A 19,999-nucleotide genomic window follows, 5' to 3' on the forward strand; every position below is an offset into this window, starting at 1 on the left:
GCCATTATTATGAGCCATCCTCCCCTCAGCAGCCTCCACTGGTCTCCTTGACTACGATCTTTATGCAGTTGAAGTCAGAAGTTTACATACACCTTAGCCAAATACATTTAAACTCAGTTTTTCACCTGTCTTAGGTCAGTTAGGATCACCACTTTATTTTAAGAATGTGAAATGTCAGTATAATAGTAGAGAGAATGATTTATTTCAGCTTTTATTTATTTCATCACATTCCCAGTGGGTCAGAAGTTTACATACACTCAATTAGTATTTGGTAGTGTTGCCTTTAAATTGTTTAACTTGGGTCAAATGTTTCGGGTAGCCTTCTACAAGCTTCCCACAATAAATTGGGTGAATTTTGGCCCATTCCTCCTGACAGAGCTGGTGTAACTGAGTCAGGTTTGTAGGCCTCCTTGCTCCACACGCTTTTTCAGTTCTGCCCACAAATGTTCTATAGGACTGAGGTCAGGGCTTTGTGATGGCCACTCCAATACCTTGACTTTGTTGTCCTTAAGCCTTTTCGCCACAACTTTGGAAGTATGCTTGGGGTCATTGTCCATTTGGAATACCCTTTTGCGACCAAGCTTTAACTTTCTGACTGATTGAGATGTTGCTTCAATATATCCACATAATTTTCCGTCCTCATGATGCCATCTATTTTGTGAAGTGCACCAGTCCCTCCTGCAGCAAAGCACCCCCACAACATGGTGCTGCCACCCCCGTGCTTCACGGTTGGGATGGTGTTCTTCGGCTTGCAAGCCTCCCCCTTTTTCCTCCAAACATAACGATGATCATTATGGCCAAACAGTTCTATTTTTGTTTCATTAGACCAGAGGACATTTCTCCAAAAAGTATGATCTTTGTCCCCATGTGCAGTTGCAAACCATAGTCTGGCTTTTTTATGGCATTTTTTGAGCAGTGGCTTCTTCCTTGCTCAGCGGCCTTTCAGGTTATGTCGAAATAGGACTTGTTTTAACTGTGGATATAGATACTTTTGTACCTGTTTCCTCCAGCATCTTCACAAGGTCCTTTGCTGTTGTTCTGGGATTGATTTGCACTTTTCGCACCAAAGTACGTTCATCTATAGGAGACAGAATGCGTCTCCTTCCTGAGCGGTATGGTGGCTGCGTGGTCCCATGGTGTTTATACTTGCATACTATTGTTTGTACAGATGAACGTGGTAGCTTCAGGCGTTTGGAAATTGCTCCCAAGGATGAACCAGACTTGTGGAGGTCTACATTTTTTGGCGGATTTCTTGGCGGATTTCTTTTGATTTTCCCATGATGTCAAGCAAAGAGGCACTGAGTTTGAAGGTAGGCCCTGAAATACATCCACAGGTACACATCCAATTGACTCAAATGATGTCAATTAGAGTAACAGAAGCTTCTAAAGCCATGACATCATTTTCTGGAATGTTCCAAGCTGTTTAAAGGCATGTAAACTTCTGACCCACTGGAATTGTGATACAGTGAGTTATAAGTGAAATAATCTGTCTGTAAACAATTGTTGGAAAAATTACTTGTCATGCACAAAGTAGATGTCCTAACCGACTTGCCAAAATGATAGTTTGTTAACAAGAAATTTGTGTAGTTGAAAAATGAGTTTTAATGACTCCAACCTAAGTGTATGTAAACTTCCGACTTCAACTCTATGTAACAGTTTAAACTTTACTTCCGTCCCCTTGCCCCGACCTGTGCGCGAACCAGGGACACTCTGCACACGTCAACAGTCACCCTCGAAACATCGTTACCCATCGCTCCACAAAATCCACCGCCCTTGCAGAGCAAGGGGAACCACTACTTCTAGGTCTTAGAGCCAGTGACGTCACTGATTGAAACGCCACTAGTAGCGTGCACCACCGCTAACTAGCTAGCCATTTCACATCGGCTACATGTACATAGATGGCTGTTGTTTGCAGGATAAGAAGTGTAATAATTAACATGTCAGACAAGTTCTTCAAATAATTATATCTGTCATTTTTTTTAATGTATCTATAACCAAGAAAATAAGAACAAAATATTATATTTCCCTATACGACCCACCCATGGACAAAGAGAACCATTTTACAATTCTAAATGATATTTATCCCTCAAATGAATTTTTAAGATTAAAATGCAATGTAGAGCGTAGTTCTATGACCTATTTTCCATTGACCTCTTTTCCGTATCTATGGCGTGGTTTGTGTCATTGATGATGTCGTTTTAGGTCCTGGTGTGATGTAATGCCATATTTACACGGTAGTCAGAAGTAGGAAACTTGGCTTTTCTCCATAATTGTCGGCTCCACGCACTCTAAAGCCTCCATGCACAGGGTTGCCATTCAGGATTTCCGGGAAAATTGTAGTCTATTCATTTCTATGCCATTGTAGGCTACTGTAGCCTACCATTTGACACAATAAATATGTTGAAATGACAATATAACTGGAGTCATGGTAAATCAATTTGTGCCACTTGTGTAGCCTACTTGGAGCTGGCAAACGGATTTAATAAATATCGTATAACTCAGTTTGTTGTAATCTTGTGTTATTTATCCAATTATTAATGGCCATCTTTAGTTCAATTAAATTCAAAGTTATCAGATGTGATCATGGTCACAGCTCTATCACAAATGTATCATTCGCCACATTTAATGTCAGTTTCACTGTGGACTACTGTCAGTTTCACTGTGAGATGTTGTCCATTCAAGGGCTATATGCTACCTGCATCTATACTGAACAAAAATATAAACGAGTTCATATAAGGAAATCATGTAATTTAAATTAATTAATTAGGCCCTAATCTATGGGTTTCACATGACTGGGCATGGATGCAGTCATGGGTGGGCCTGGGAGGGCATAGGCCCATCCACATGGCAACCAAGCCTACCCACTGGGGAGCCAGGCCCAACTAATCAGAATGAGGGTTTTTTTGCCTCAAAAGGGGCTTTATTATAGACATAAATACTTCTCAGCACCCATTCAATTCTCTGGCAATAGCTCTGGTGGACATTACTGCAGTCATTCCTGCAGGCAGCATGTCAACGCTCTCTCTAAACTTGAGACATATATGGCTTTGTGTTGTGTGACAAAACTGCACATTTTAAAGTGGCCTTTTATTGTCCCCCAGCACAAGGTGCACCTGTGTAATGATCATGCTGTTAAATCTGCTTCTTGATATGCCACACCTGTCAGGTGGATGGATTATAAACCCAGATTTTAATCAGAAACCTATGCGTATTGACTTATTTCAATCTCGCAAATAGGCAATTTATAAAGGTTTGCAGTCTTAACATCTCAAATCAAATCAAATTTTATGCATTCTGGAGCAAGAGACACTCCGCACCCAATGTTAAACAAGGGGAAAATGACACGCAGATGGAAGTACAGGCAGAGACTTGTGACCAGTTTCTGGAACTGTTGGCGAAGAGAATACTTGCTGGATTTAAAGTCAGCACACCGCTGTGACACACCACAGCCCACCCCACTGAAAGCGGGTGACGTTGTACTCATTGGAGAAGATAACACACCCAGACAAACCTGGAAACTAGGAAAGATTGAGGAACTGTTTCCAGGCCGAGATGGCCTAGTTAGATCATGTTCAGTTCGTACTGCCTCAGGGACTTTGTTGAGGAGACCTATTCAGTTGATATACTGCCTAGAGATCTAGATGAACACAGTTGTTCATCGGGGGGGGGATGTTGTAACTTTAATGTGTTACAGAGTTAATGTTTAAGTTAATTCATTGAGCTGTATCTAAAGATATTTCTTTAAAGTTATTTACATATGTAATTGTATTGGTTAGTATTGAATTACGCTTTTGACTGCAAGTTCCAGAATGCCTTGCGACAGGAATGAGAGAGATAACAGCCAGTTATGTGCAGGTGAAAAGTGATTCAGCTGACTTTCCGCTAGCATCTTACCTGCATTGCTCTGTAGAATCTAAAGTTGTTTAAATGTAACGTGAACAAGTATTATTACTAAAAGAAGCTTTCATATCAAACCCGACGTCCCGAGTCATTACTTTGAAGACAGTTAATCTAAAAGTCACATACACATGGTTAGCAGATGTTAATGCGAGTGTAGCGAAATGCTTGTGCTTCTAGTTCCGACAATGCAGTAATAACCAACGAGTAATCTAACCTAACAATTCCACAACTACTACCTTATACACACAAGTGTAAAGGGATAAAGAATATGTACATAACGATATATGAATGAGTGATGGTACAGAACGGCATAGGCAAGATGCAGTAGATGGTATCGAGTACAGTATATACAAATGAGATGAGTAATGTAGGGTATGTAAACATAAAGTGGCATAGTTTAAAGTGGCTAGTGATACATTTTTTTACATCAATTTCCATTATTAAAGTGGCTGGAGTTGAGTCAGTATGTTGGCAGCAGCCACTCAATGTTAGTGGTGGCTGTTTAACAGTCTGATGGACTTGAGATGGAAGCTGTTTTTCAGTCTCTCGGTCCCTGCTTTGATGCACATGTACCGACCTCGCCTTCTGGATGATAGCGGAGTGAACAGGCAGTGGCTCGGGTGGTTGTTGTCCTTGATGATCTTTATGGCCTTCCTGTGACATTGAGTGTTGTAGGTGTCCTGGAGGGCAGGTAGTTGCGTTGTGCAGACCTCACTACCCTCTGGAGAGCCTTACGGTTGTGGGCGGTGCAGATGCCGTACCAGGAGATGATACAGCCCGACAGGATACTCTCGATTGTGCATCTGTAGAAGTTTGTGCATGCTTTTGGTGACAAGCCGAATTTCTTCAGCCTCCTGAGGTCGAAGAGGCGCTGCTGCGCCTTCTTCACCACGCTGTCTGTGTGGGTGAACCAATTCAGTTTGTCCGTGATGTGTACGCCGAGGAACTTAAAACTTACTACTCTCTCCACTACTGTCCCGTCGATGTGGATAGGGGGGTGCTCCCTCTGCTGTTTCCTGAAGTCCACAATCATCTCCTTTGTTTTGTTGACGTTGAATGTGAGGTTATTTTCCTGACACCACACTCCGAGGGCCCTCACCTCCTCCCTGTAGGCCGCCTCGTCGTTGTTGGTAATCAAGCCTACCACTGTAGTGTTGTCCGCAAACTTGATGATTGAGTTGGAGGCGTGCATGGCCACGCAGTCGTGGGTGAACAGGGAGTACAGGAGAGGGCTCAGAACGCACCCTTGTGGGGCCCCAGTGTTGAGGATCAGCGGGGTGGAGATGTTGTTACCTACCCTCACCACCTGGGGGCGGCCCGTCAGGAAGTCCAGCACCCAGTTGCACAGTTCGGGGTCGAGACCCAGGGTCTCGAGCTTGATGACGAGTTTGGAGGGTACTATGGTGTTAAATGGCACATAATAACGGCACAAGAACATTTTTAAGTTCGTCCCAGTGTTTCTTGCACAGAGATTTTGAGATCCTCTGTCCAACTTATCACTCAAACTCACCTGTTAGATGTATCTATAGTTATGCACATTCACAAACCGGATTTATCTACAATTATAAACTGTGTGGTTTGAGCCCTGAATGCTGATTGGTTGAAAGCCATGGTATATCAGACTGTGTACCACAGGAAGGAGAAGAAAAAAAACGTTTTACTATTATAATTACGTTGGTAAACAGTTTATAATAGCAATAACGCACCTAAGGGGTTTGTGGTATATGGCCAATATACCACCTAAAGGGTATGTCTTAAGAACATCCAAATATCACACCTGCTCGGCCTTACTGCTTAATAATAGCAGTCAAAACAAGTTAAATCGACATCCATTGATGGAAAATGATCTGGAGAGTTTTTAATAATGTATCTTATCTTTTCTCTTGCGAAATTCTTAAACGCTTAATTATTTTGATGTTGAACTAAATTTAGCTTCTTAGCCTATGTCGTTAAAATGACGTCGATATTTAGCTCGATAACGTTATGGAAAAAGGGTTTGATGGATAAATGTGGCAACTCGTCTCACTGCAAAAAATCGGCTAGTGTTAAGCACTTGTGAGCGGGTTTTCAGAGCTCACTGGCTAGACTTATTTTGCTAGTACCTGGCAACCCTGCCATCGCAGCGGGTGGTCAGAGAAGAAACTGAGACGAAGTTCAAGCTTTTTCTCTCGCGAGGAAGGACGCCGTTATCGAAATCTCTACAAACAACACGAGAATTCATCATTCACACGGTAATATAAACCCAATCTAACACCGTACATACCCCGTGAGCCAGAAGTGGAGATACTGTATGCTTTGAACCCGCATTCAACATTTAATTTGGAGGATTATTAATCTAAGATAAACCACATCATAAATTTACAACGCGGCCACGGATATGGGCATTGAGGCCTAGTGTACCATTGTATTGGGTGCTTGTTGTACTTGTGGTTAGCACGCTAGCTACCGCAAATGTGAATTATAAATGGTTAACGTTAGTTAGCTAGTTTAGTGTACCTTCTGCAATGGCAATTGTTTTTGCCCTGATATATTACATCTAAATACACAACTGTGACTCAATTTGTAGCCTCCTTTTTGTTTACGTTTTGTAAGATATGGCAGCATTCAGAAATGTTATTCCTTATTTACCTTGCAAGTTAGCCCAGCTAGCTAAGTACCCACCTGCCGGGTAATGTCTGACATGTTAGCTAGTTTACTACTGTAATCATGGTTTGTCATGTAATAGCTTATCTTTCAGAATTTCTGCTGTTAAGAATACACATATACATGGATGAATCTAGGCTTATCTAGAATGTAAATTAGACGGGCTAACTAGCGAGCTTCTTTACAACTCACTTGAATTGGCCTATATCAACGTTTCCCAAACTTACTGGGGCACCCCAAAGGCTGTACGTTTGTTGTTTAACCCTAGCAGTACACGGCTTATCCAAACAATCAAAATTTGATCATTTGAATCGGCTTTGTGAGGTTTCGAGGAGCGAGTTTGGGAAACGCTGGCCTAGATATAACTAGCTAGCTACATGCAATGGTGAACAGTCATGGTTCAGGGACTTATTCAGTAACGTTACGTCGATTCTGTAGCAAAACCTTAAACGGAAGCAAACCGGGAGGGACCTACCTAAATTTGTCCAACAGAAACTCGAATTCGTTGCAAAACTGAACCGTTTGGACTAGTGATTACACCATAGGTTTTTAGCTAGTTTAGAGTCAATATCAAGACCTAGAATATCTGCAACGTTATTGTTTAAAGTTAGGTTGTAAACATATTGTCAGCAAATGAAGACATGCTGTATCATTTGTGCACAGTCGCCTGTTCGTTCAAGTACAGACATCTAGCTTTAATTGTAGTGCCATACCTCTATTTACTATTGCCAACAAGATAATGAAAATAATTAAGTGTAAATTGTTGATAAATAAAGTAATTTATTTTCACACCCCTCCACACAGTGTCATTCAAACCAAAATCCAGATATTTGCAAACAGGGTGTATGTTTTGGAATATTTGTAATCTGTACAGGATACCTTCATTTCACTCTGTCATTTAGGTTAGTATTGTGGAGTAACTACGATGTTGTTGATCCATCCTCAGTTGAATCCTATCACAGCCATTAAACTCTTAACTGTTTTAACGTTACCATTGGCCTCATGGTGAAATCCCCGAATGGTTTCTTTCCTCTCCGGCAACAGAGTTGGAGAAGGACGCCTGTATCTTTCTACTGACTGGGTGTATTGATACATCAACCAAAGTGTAATTAATTTCACAATGGTCAAAGGGATTTTCAATGTCTGCTTTCTTTTTTACCAATCTAATAATAGGTGCCCTTCCTTGCGAGGAATTGGAAACCTCACTGGTCTTTGTGGTTGAATCAGTGTTTGAAATCCACTCCTCGGCTGAGGGACCTTACATGTGTGAGGTACAGAGATGAGAAAAAAATGTTAACTGACTATTATTGCACACCAGTGGAGGCTGGAATAGTATCAAACAAACGGAAACCATGCGTTTGATGTATTTAATATAATTCCACTGATTTCCCTCCAGCCATTACCACAAGCACGTCCTCCCCAATGAAGGTGACGCCAACCTCTTTGTGTTGCACAGAGTGCAACTTGTCAAGCACATTTTTACTCCTGATATAATTTAGACTGCCATAACAAAGGGGTTGAATACGTATTGACTCATGACACTTAAGCTTTTAATTTAATTTGTAAACATTTCAAAAAACATAATTCCACTTTATGGGGTATTGTGGGCCAGTAACACACTTGCTTCCATTCAGCCACAAGCATTAGAGGTCGGGCACTGATGTTTGGTGATTAGGCCTGGCTTGCAGTCGGCATTCCAATTCAACCCAAAGGTGTTCGATGGGGTCAGGGGTCTGTGCAGTCCAGTCAAATTCTTCCACACCAATCTCGACAATTTCTTTATACACCTCGCTTTGTGCATGAGGGCATTGTCATGCTGAAACAGCAAAGGGCCTTCCCCAAACTGTTGCCACAAAGTTGAAAGCACAGAATTGTTTGCACAGAATGTCATTGTATGCTGTAGTGTTAAGCTTTCCCTTCACTGGAACTAAGGGGCCTAGCCAAAAGGCTTCCCAAGTGGCGCAGCTTGAAGCGTCACTACAGACCTGGGTACGATCCCAGGCTGTGTTACAACCGGCCGTGACCGGGAGTCTTATAGGGCGGCGCACAATTGGCCCAGCATCGTTCAAGTTAGGGAAGGGTATGGCCGTGGGGGCTTTACCTGGCTCATTGCACTCTAGCGACTCCTTGTGTTGGGTCGGGCGCCTGCAGGCTGACTTCGGTCATCAGTTGAACAGTGTTTCCTCCGACACCACTGGTGCAGCTGGCTTCCGGGTTAAGCAGGCAGGTGTTAATTAAGGAGCACAGTTTGGCGCGTCATGTTTTGGAGGATGCATGACTCAACCTTTGCCTCTCCCGAGCACGTTGGAGAGTTGCAGCGATGAGACAAGATCGTAATTGGTGATGAAACTGGTGAGAAAAAGGGGCTAGATACAAAAAAAATGTATTTTTATTTTTTTAATACAGCCCCAGACCATTATTCCTCCTCCACCAAGGTTTACAGTTGGCACTATGTATTGGGGCAGGTAGCATTCTCCTGGCATCCGCCAAACTCAGATTAGTCTTACTGCCAGATGGTGAAGTGTGATTCATCACTCCAGAGAACGCGTTTCCACTGTTTCAGAGTCCAATGGCGTCGAGCTTTACACCACTCCAGCTGACACTTGTCCTTGCGCAAGTTGATCTTAGGCTTGAGTGCAGCTCCTCAGCCATAAGAACTAATTTCATGAAGCTCCAGACGAATAGTTCTTGTGCTGACGTTGCTTCCAGAGTCAGTTTGGAACTCGTTAGTGAATGTTGCAACCAAGGACAGCCAATTTTTATGCCCTACGCGCTTCAGCACTCGGCGGTGCCATTCTGTGGGCTTGTGTGGCCTTAGCCGTTGTTGCTCCTGCAAGTTTCCACTTCACAATAACAGCACTTTCAGTTGACCGGGGCAGCTCTAGCAGGGCAGAAATTTGACGAACTGACCTGTTGGAAAAGGTGTCTTCCTATGATGGTGCCACGTTTAAAGTCACTGAGCTCTTCAGTAAAGCCACTCTACTGCCAATGTTTGTCTATGGAGATTGCAAGGCCATGTGCTCGATTCTATAGACTTGTCAGCCACAAGTGTGGCTGAAATAGCCAAACCCACTAATTTGAAGGGTGTCCACATACTGTTGTGTATATATAGTGTATAGCTTCAAATACTCATTCTAACCGTACTATTTATGACGTAAATTGAGTATATAGTATGCTTATTGGTCATAGTACGGATATAGTTAGTATGGCAAAAGTTTCTGGATGTCGTACTACATTCGCCAAAATACAAAGTATACAGTTGACACTGTTTGTATACTTTTAGGCCCCATAATGGAATTCTTCAGTAAATGGGTGTGGCTTCACGTCGTTTTCAGTTTTGAAGAAAATATGCAGCCGGAGTCCAACGAGAGTGTATACAAATTCATTGCTTTAACTAATTATGACAAATGTTATGAAAATGTAGAGCAATGTAATAAAGTAATGACTTTAGTAATGGCGTTAGTACGCTCAACTGAAAGGATACAGTTTACAGCGGGATGGGCAATTCCAGTCCTCGAGGGCCTGACTGGTGTCACAGTTTGCCCCAGCTAACACACCTGACTCCAATAATCACCTAATCATGATCTTCAGTTTAGAATGCAATTTGATTAATCAGCTGTGTTTGCTAGGGATGAAGAAAAAGTGATACCAATCAGGCCCTCGAGGACTGGAGTTGCCCACCCATGGTTTACAGTATACTAAAATTAACTAATAGTATATAGTCATGAAGTATGTAGTGATTATTATTATTATTTGACCATGCTGGTCATTTATGAACATTTGAACATCTTGGCCATGTTCTGTTATAATCTCCACCCGGCACAGCCAGAAGAGGACTGGCCACCCCTCATAGCCTGGTTCCTCTCTAGGTTTCTTCCTAGGTTTTGGCCTTTTCTAGGGAGTTTTTCCTAGCCACCGTGCTTCTACACCTGCATTGCTTGCTGTTTGGGGTTTTAGGCTGCTTTTCTGTACAACACTTTGAGATATCAGCTGATATAAGAAGGGCTATATAAATACATTTGAATTTGATTTGATATACAGTATGTTAGTATGGACATTCGAACATAGCTTATGTGTCGTATCCAACTTTGCCTACTAATCATGGGATATTGTGTAGCAGCCTACAGTGGCGCAAACGGTCCACCTGTACCTTTATTGCAATAAGGTACTAAAGTAAAACTACAGAAAATGTGGCAAAGAAATGAATTCTTATGTCCTGAATACAGCACGTTATGTTTGTGGCAATTCCAACACATTACTAAGTACCACTCTTCATATTTTCATGCAAGGTGGTGGGTGCATCATGTTATGGGTAAGCTTGTCATCGGCAAAATCCTAGAGGAAAAGCTGGATTCTGCTTTCTTGAAAATGGCTGTTTAGCAATGATCAACAACTTGACAGAGCTTTTGCAAATATTGTACAATCTAGGTGTGCAAAGCTCTAATAGACTAACATCATAATCAAACTGGCTCAGTGTGTGTGTGCTCCATCGTGCGCATGTTGAGTTTGTCTATCCCCACCAGACATGATCAGGACACGCAGGTTGAAATATCAAAACGAACTCTGAACCAACTATAAATTTGGGGACAGGTTGAAACACATATGAAACATTCATGGACATATAATGTTATTGTTCACATACATGTGTTTAGCAGATGTTATAGCGGGTGTAGCGAAATGCTTGTGTTTCTAGCTCCGACAGTGCAGTAATATCTAACAAGTATTATCTAACAATTTCACAACCTATACACACAAATCTAAGTAAAGGAATGTAATTAAGAATATATACATATATATGGACGAGCAATATCAGTGCGGCATAGACTAAGATACAGTAGAATAGTATAGAATACAGTGTATATATACAGTGGGGCAAAAAATTATGGTGCTTTGTGGTTTGCTTAATAGAAGGAATTTGAAATTATTTTGATACTTAGGTAGATTTGATCAATTACATGTACTTTTGATACTTAAGTATATTTAAAACTACTTTTGGACTTTTACACAAGTAGTATTTTACTGGGTGACTTTCACTTTTACTTGAGTCATTTTCTATTAACTTATCTTTACTTTTACTCAAGTACTGGGTACTTGGGTACTTTTTCCACCACTGCCCTTAAGACACCCACATTAGGAAGCTTGCTCAGCAAGAAGCTAATACTCTACCTGTTATTATTAGCTCTATAACCCAGACACACTCAGGTAAAACTTCACACAGGGAATAGAGCAGGAAATAAATCAGACTCTTTCTCAGTTGTTTTCTCCTTGAATCTGGGGCCCTGTCCAGAACCCAAGAGGAACAAAATCAAGGACAATCAATAACATTTTGAATTCAACCTGAATTTCAAACAGGGTTAGGGTTGAGTGCCCTCTGGTGGAAGTCTGGTATTTTGACAAATGGAACCAGACAGTAACCACTTAATACTATTAACTACATTTGATTAACTGAGTTTATAGATATTTAATAATATTGACAATAACATTTATACTTTTACTAGCTACAAGGCTAAGAGCTCATTCATTTCTCAGTTGCAGAACATAGTTCAAGTAGTCAGTTCTTCAGTCATCTTATATCAACCTTGAGGTAATTTGCCTGTTATTTGCAGGTTAGAATATTGAAATGATGAGTTACACATATTCTATGCCATGTCAGGATTTGTGGCCCTCTAATCAAGCCTAGTAAATTCACATGACTCAACCAATATTGAAACAAATGTATCCCTGTGGTGTAGAGTGGTGATATGTGCCAAACTAGTTAAGTGACTCATCCTTGAATTATGAGGTCCAGTTAAGCAAAAGGCACAGAACAAATCACATTTTAATTGTCACATGCTTTGTAAACAAGGTGTAGACTAACAGTGAAATGCTTACTTATGGGCCCTTCCCAACAATGCAGTACAATAAATAAATAATCATATTGTTTTCTATTATTATTAACACAAGGAATAAATACACAATGAGCAATGATAGTACTGGTACCCTATGTATATAGCCAAGCTGAGTCGATGTGCAGGGGTACAAGGAATTGGGCTATTGAGGTAGATATATACAGATAGGTAGGGGTAAAGTGACTAGGCAACAGGATAAAAAATAGACAGTAGCAGCAGTGTATGTGATGAGTGTGTAAATGTGTGTGCGGTGAATATGTGCCTGTGTAAGTGGAGTGTGAGTGTAAGTGTGTGATTCCAGTGTGTGTGTGCATAGTCAAAAAGAGTTGACTATGCACATACACAAGATGCTCTCAATGGTGTAGGTGTATAACTTTTTGAGGATCTGAGGGCACACGCCAAATCTTTTTAGCCTCCTGAGGGGGAAGAGTTGTTGCCGTGTCCTCTTTTAAAAAAATGTTTTAATTGATTTATTTCCCTTTTTCTCCCCAATTTCGTGGTATCCAATTGGTAGTTGTTACAGTCTTGTCTCATCGCTGCAACTCCTGTACTGACTCGGGAGAGGCGAAGGTCGAGAGCCATGTGTCCTCCGAAACACAACCCGACCTAGCCGCACTGCTTCTTGACACAACGCACATCCAACCCGGAAGCCAGCCGCACCAATGTGTCGGAGGAAACACCGTACAACTGGCGACCTGGTCAGCGTGCACTGCGCCTGGCACGCCACAGGAGTCGCTGGTGCGCGATGAGACAAGGATATCCCTGCCACCCAAACGCTGGGCCAATTGTGCGTCGCCCCCTGGACCTCCCGGTCGCGACCGGCTGCGACAGAGCCTGGGCTCAAACCCAGAGTCTCTGGTGGCACAGCTAGCACTGCGATGCAGTGCCTTAGACCACTGCGCCACCCGGGAGGCCGCCGTACCCTCTTCATGACTGTTGGTGTGTTTGGACCATAATAGATCCTTAGCGATGTGGACACTGAGGAACTTGAAGCTCTCAACCCGCTCAACCAGTTCGGCCCTCCGTTTCCTGTAGTCCACAATAAGCTCCTTTGTCTTGCCCACATTGAGGGAGAGGTCTTTGACCTCCTCCCTGTAGGCTGTCTCATAATCGTTAATGATCAGGCCCACCACCTTTATGTCATCGGCGAACTTGATGATGGTGTTGGAGTCGTGTGCGGCCACACAGTCATGGATGAACAGGGAGTACAGCAGGGGACAAAGCACGCACCCCAGAGGGGCCGCAGTGTTGAGGGTCAACGTGACGGATGTGTTGTTGCCTACCCTCACCACCTGGAGGCAGCCCGTCAGGAAGTCCAGGACCCAGCTCCAGAGGGAGGTGTTCAGGGACTTAACTTAGTGATATCTTGGAGTGCATTATGGTGTTGAATACTGAGCTGTAGTCTATTAACAGCGTTTTCAAATAGGTGTTTCTTTTTCCAGATGGGAAAGGACTGTGTGGAGTGCAATAGAGTTTGCGTCATCTGTGGCTCTGTTTTGGCATTAAGTGAATTGGAGTGGGTCCAGGGTTCTGGGATGATGGTGTTGATATGAGCCATAACCAGCCTTTCAAAGCTTTTCATGGCTACAGATGTGAGTGCTATGGGATGGAAGTAATTGTGACAAGTTACTTTGGTGTTCTTGGGCACAAGGACTATAGTGGTCTGCTTGAAACATGTAGCACAGACATCAGGTTTTCTTTTTTAGAACAACCCCCTTTGTCAAGCTGTTTTATTTGCTTATTGCTAATTGTCATAAATTCACTGACATTGGGATTGAAGAGCCAGAGAATGTCAAGGCTCTTTTTATTTGCAATGATGATGTTGTTTTGTGGTCCTCTCTGGCTATACAGGTCTGAATAATGTCGGAACAAGATTTGGGGGAGATGGTGCAGATAGCAGTGGAGGACTTGGGCCAGGGCGACCAGACTGGTAAGATCTATATTACAAAGTTCTGTCCGATCACCATAACTAGGGCCATGGGACCTGACAAGGAAAACCACAAGGGGGAAATTGCTGGCTCTCGATAAATGTCATGGTAGTACATCCAAAAATGTCTCTATACATCCATTTGTCTGTATTGAAAAGGAAGGGTCACCATTGACTAACTATCCATTGGCTAATGGTGACGCTTCACTTCTGGCTTTAGATGTTTTATTTTAATGGTAGCTACTACCCATGTGGGTACATTAGCAACGGTCATCGAAATTGTTAAAAGGTTTTAAAAACAATTCTAATAAATTGAAAAGGGATTTTTACAATCTATCAGATATCGACAGAATAATAGCACATAATCTTTTTTACTGGCAGGGACAAATAATGGGGTTCAGGGAGGTGTGTTGGGTCATTGTCCTGTTGAAAACAAATTATAGTCTCACGAAGGTCAAACCAGATGGCTGGAATTTGGGTGTTAAATTTGTCAAAAATCACTTTTGTAGAATGCACATATTAATGTAATTGTATGTATGTATGTACGTACATACATACACACACACAATTTGTTAATGTATCAGGTATTTAAAAAAATATTCTTTGTTAAAGTAAAGTAAAAGATATTTGCATAAAAAAACAGGTTATAACCATTGCAGAAATGATACACAAAATATCTGCGTGCACTATTTCTGAAAAGACTGCGCGCACACACACATTGAGATTTATAAACTGGCACATGCCATACATACACATGTTTCCCGTTATAAATCAGACCTGAATGAAAAACTGTGCACGCATAAACACGCATTATAACTCTTCCTGAATAATGCTGTTTTTTGCTGTATACTTTGGAAGATTGGAATTAGGCCAAGACAGTATATCTAAAGGAAATATCAATGGCGAACTTGATCAAATGTCTTTGGTGTTGGCCAAATATTTTTTTTTGCAGTGACATTTACTGTATCTGACCATTTCAAATGGTTGTGGAGCTGTAAACAGATTGTTTGAATTCAATAATGTTTTGCATTTACTTTCTCCTGAACCTAAATATGCTGCACTGCCCGCGATTTCTGAAACATTGACTACTCTGAAAAAAATGAAAACAACAGTAGGCCTATTTACAGTGGTAGCCTATACACTTCAATGCAAAATATCAACTGTCTAGTCACCCGTTAAATTCTACTGTATGTTATAAACCGTGCTTACTTTTGGATGCATAGAGCGACAACGTGAAATTATAATAATCTAATAGGCCCAATGAAATGAGAGATGCACATGGTCATTTGCTGTATGGCTATTTTGGGAATATGAACTCATGGCCAGAAAAGGTAGAATGGTTATGATATACAGTAACAGTCAAAAGTTTGGACACACTTACTCATTAAGGGTTTTTCTTTATTTTTACATTTTAGAATAATAGTGAAGACATCAAAACTATGAAATAACACATAGAATCATGTAGTAACCAAAAAAGTCTTAATAATTTTATATTTGTCAAAGTAGCCACCCTTTACCTTGATGACAGTTTTGCACACTCTCGGTATTCTTTCAACCAGCTTCACCTGGAATGCTTTTCCAACACTCCCAAAGGAGTTCCCACATATGCTGAGCACTTGTTGGCTGCTTTTTCTTCATTCTGTGGTCCAACTCATCCCAAACCATCTCAATTGGGTAGAGGTCAGGTGATTGTGGAGGCCAGGTCATCTAATGAAGCACTCTACCACTCTCTTTCTTGCGCAAATAGCCCTTACACAGCCTGGAGGTGTGTTGGGTCATTGTCCTGTTGAAATCAAATTATAGTCAAACCAGATGGGATGGCGGATCGCTGCAGAATGCTGTGGTAGCCATCCTGATGAAGCGTACCTTGAATTCTAAATAAATCACTGATGGTGTCACCAGCAAAGCACCATCACACCACCTCCTCCATGCTTCACGGTGAGAACCATACATGCAGAGATAATCTGTTCACCTACTCTGCATCTCACAAAGACATGGCAGTTGGAACCAAAAATCTCAAATTTGGACTCATCAGACCAAAGGACAGATTTCCACCGGACTAATGTCCATTGCTCGAGTTTCTTGTCTCAAGCAAGTGTTTTCTTCTTTTTGGTGTCCTTTAGTAGTGGTTTCTATGCAGCAATTTGACCATGAAGGCCTGATTCACACAGTGGTATGCTGCCACCACCAGCAATCTGAGGTGAAGTTAACTCTAATGAATTTATCCTCTGCAGCAGAGGTAACTCTGGGTCTTCCTTTCCTGTGGCGGTTGTCATGAGAGCCAGTTTCATCATAGTGCTTGATGGTTTTTGAGATTTTCCGCATTGACTGACCTTCATGTCTTAAAGTAATGATGGACAGTCGTTTCTCTTTGCTTATTTGAACTGTTTTTGCCATAATATGGACTTGTTCTTTCACCAAATAGGGCTATCTTCTGTATACCACCCCTACTTTGTCACAACACAACTGATTGTCTCAAATGGATTAAGAAGGAAAGGAATTCCACAAATGAACTTTTAAGAAGGCACACCTGTTAATTGAAACACATTCCAAGGGACTACCTCATGAAGCTGTTTGAGAGAAGGCCAAGAGTGCGCAAAGGTTTCATCAAGGCAAAGGATGGCTACTTTTATGAATCTCAAATATATTTTGACTTGTTTAAACACTTTTTTGGTTACTTGATTCCATATGTGTTATTTAATAGTTGTGATGTATTCACTATTATTCTACAATGTAGAAAATAGTACACATTTAAGAAAAACCCTGGAATGAGTAGGTGTGTCCAAACCTTTGACTGGTACTGTATGTATTATGTTTAAAAATGAAATATTGTCTAGGCTACTCGATAAATTTGACTTTACAGTTTTCAGACGTAGCCTACAAACGTCAATAGAAAAGGTGAACAGTCTGTTCAACCGTTAAACTGTGCTTCGGATTGTATAGAATGGTAGCCTATACAAACTTGTTGTAGGCCTATAAGCTATTTTGTGAGTATAAATAATTGGAAATAGATGTGTAATTATTTTAGAATGCAAAGATAAAATAAGTCTACTTTTGCTCTTCTCACTAACAGCAAATGATCTTATTATATTGAGCTACCTGTTTTTTTGGTTACGAATATGTCAAGATATAGTCCTTATTTGCACAAGGCTACCACTAGAAACTGTGCGTACGCATGGTCTAAAGGTGGCGGGAGGATAAGTACATTCTCTCATCAAGTTCAGTTTTTATACAGGCAATTTAATGCGTGAACTGGCGCATGAATGTTTTGGGGAATATTTTGTGTTTGCACAATGTTTATAAATGAGGCCCCAGGTGTTTTTGCATATATGATTTAACATAAGGGTGGAACAGAGCAAGTGTTGCAGCCCTATCTGCCTTACCTGCTCTGTCTAGTCTGCCTCATTAGTTACTGTTGTCACATTTTCTTGCATAATTAAACAAATGTGTCAGTAGCAGGATAAACTCGGATTAAAAATCTAAATCTATCTAAACATACTTTACATTGTTTGCGAGGTCAAAGATAATATCACAATAATCCGTGTTCATTTTCGGTAGTTGCTTTCAAAATGAAAGCAATCAATCCAGTGAGAAGTAAGGGACAGGTGGTTTTTTTGCACCCCTCAAACACAGGAAATGGATTGTTCAAAAAGACAAATCCTTAGGTGGGTGGGGCGTGTGCGCTGCTAGGGTACATTTGGATAAATCACTTCGAAAGAGCTACATACCAGCAGCAACAGTGCATCTTTTTTGAATGACTGTGTGTGATGTGTTAGATGTGTTGGACAATCATGAAGATTCTGATGACAAGCCTGACACGAAAAGGCCAAGGGTGGACAACAGCACCCAGGATGCATCTCTAAAGGTAGGTTACTTGTGGACTACTTCGGGGGTATATTGGATATGATATGCAGTTCTAAGCTGAGTCAGTCATGTGAGCATGTCAGTTTGTTTGTCCTATGAAAATAAATCAAATTGCATTGATGTAGTGTTATGTTCCCAAACAAGAACTCCAAAAAACACTGCTCAACAGAAAAATGGAACAAAAAATGAGCCACTGACAACCAGTACAAAACAGGTGGGGTTTTAAAATGGGTTCTAAAAGGCATCTATGGGGGGTGCCTACTGTCTGGGTGCTGGCCAAGTAAGCTCAGGTAGGGTCTTAACACCCACCATGGATGCCCATGAGATTTGCCATATACGGAGAAAAAAAGAAAACCCACACCAACTTCGGTTAGAAAGTGAAAGTAAACATGGTAGAGGGATACATCCGAGGTGAGGATTTACTCCCGTGTACACCTGTGTCACAGCTAGGGTCCGCCCCTACATATCGACCCCATGGCCGCGACACACATTCTCTTTCATTTTCTCAGCGGACGTCCGTATGGTTTGAGGTAAAACATTTCTGAAGTTTGCTTGGTAAGTCACTGGTAAGGGACTTATACTCTGGCTGTTTGCAGCCTGGAGAAGCTGGCCACATGCCTAGCACCTCCTCTTGAGTGCTCCACTCGCTGCACGCGTTTGATCTGTATCTTCCACCCGTGGTTTGTCGTGATTGTGTTTCGCTAGCGTTACACTACGACTCCGTGTGCATCCATTAGTATGGTGGCTCTTGCTGCCACAAACTGTAATTCACCTTACACAACTTGCCCACGGGCTTGTTCTATGTGTGTGTTGTAAATTGCTTTAACATGCTGCTCCCGATGCCATATGTGCAGGTTTTCTGCTAATTACCTTGTGGGCTTTTTTTTGTTCTTTCCCCTGCAGAGTGTAAGAGTATCGCGGTGGGCTTTCCACTACGTTGAGACTAACTTTGGTGGAGTTCCTTAACAGAGTTACTCCATCATATGATGCTGTTTTTACTGTTTGCATATTAAAACCAGCTAGGTAATATTGCAGTTGGTGTAAAACACAAACAAAAAATGAATAAATCAAATCCATGCACAAGTGGGTCGGCCAGGCTCGGGCTCAGGCTGGGGACGAGCTCCCTCCCTCAGGAGTAGTGTACCAGCGAGCTGTTAGTCCCTCTCCTGGGCCCAGTATCCCTCCTAGGAAGCATAGCTGGAGCCACCGCAGGCATTGCCCATCTGCTGCCAGTCCTGGATGGGGGCAGGAGTCGGACCTCTGGGACCACCTTAAATGGAGGGCGCATGCCCTGCATCAGGAGGTTGATAGCTTCGATGGCGATGACAGCTGTTCCCTGTTGACCAGTGATAGGCTGTTCCTGGGGGACGATGCTGGCACTGTTCACCACCGTGAGCGGGGCTACCAGGCTGACAGGCCATCAGAAGCCGGCAGTGGGGCTTCATCGTCCCCAGCGGCTCGAGAGGCTATGGGGAGCCTACTCACTCCGGTAGCCACTGCACTGGACATCAAACTGGTGGACAGAGATGACTCTCCATCTGTCCCCATCTCTGCTGAGTTCTGCGAGGCCTTGCAGGAGAACTAGGCCTCTGCCAGAGGGCTCTTCTGACTCACAGCAAAGACTGGACCACAGTTATGTTACGAGTCACTCGGCCTCCGGGAGTACCCGACCATGGATGCCATGATAGCTCCCATGGTCCTCCCGGACTGGGAGATTATAGTGTGGAACCCGCGACTGAAGCCAGGACCCCCCCAGAGTCTTTGATGCGGACTTGAA

The 19,999-nt window shown here is 42.2% G+C and overlaps 1 protein-coding gene across 1 annotated transcript in view; it reads left to right on the forward strand.

Moving 5' to 3' along the window:
* The first annotated feature begins 5,920 nt into the window (after positions 1-5,920).
* Positions 5,921-19,999, forward strand: part of LOC112245249 (protein BANP-like) — a 69,813-nt gene continuing 55,734 nt past the window's right edge. Inside the window, exons 1-3 of the mRNA XM_024413262.2 lie at positions 5,921-6,131; positions 14,283-14,361; positions 18,135-18,223. Of these exons, the coding sequence (XP_024269030.1) occupies positions 14,292-14,361; positions 18,135-18,223 (159 nt within the window). The 5' untranslated portion in view covers positions 5,921-6,131; positions 14,283-14,291. The remainder of the gene's footprint in view (positions 6,132-14,282; positions 14,362-18,134; positions 18,224-19,999) is intronic.

This window comes from Oncorhynchus tshawytscha, linkage group LG06 (assembly GCF_018296145.1).
Source record: "Oncorhynchus tshawytscha isolate Ot180627B linkage group LG06, Otsh_v2.0, whole genome shotgun sequence".
In the NCBI taxonomy this organism is placed as follows: Eukaryota; Metazoa; Chordata; class Actinopteri; order Salmoniformes; family Salmonidae; genus Oncorhynchus; species Oncorhynchus tshawytscha.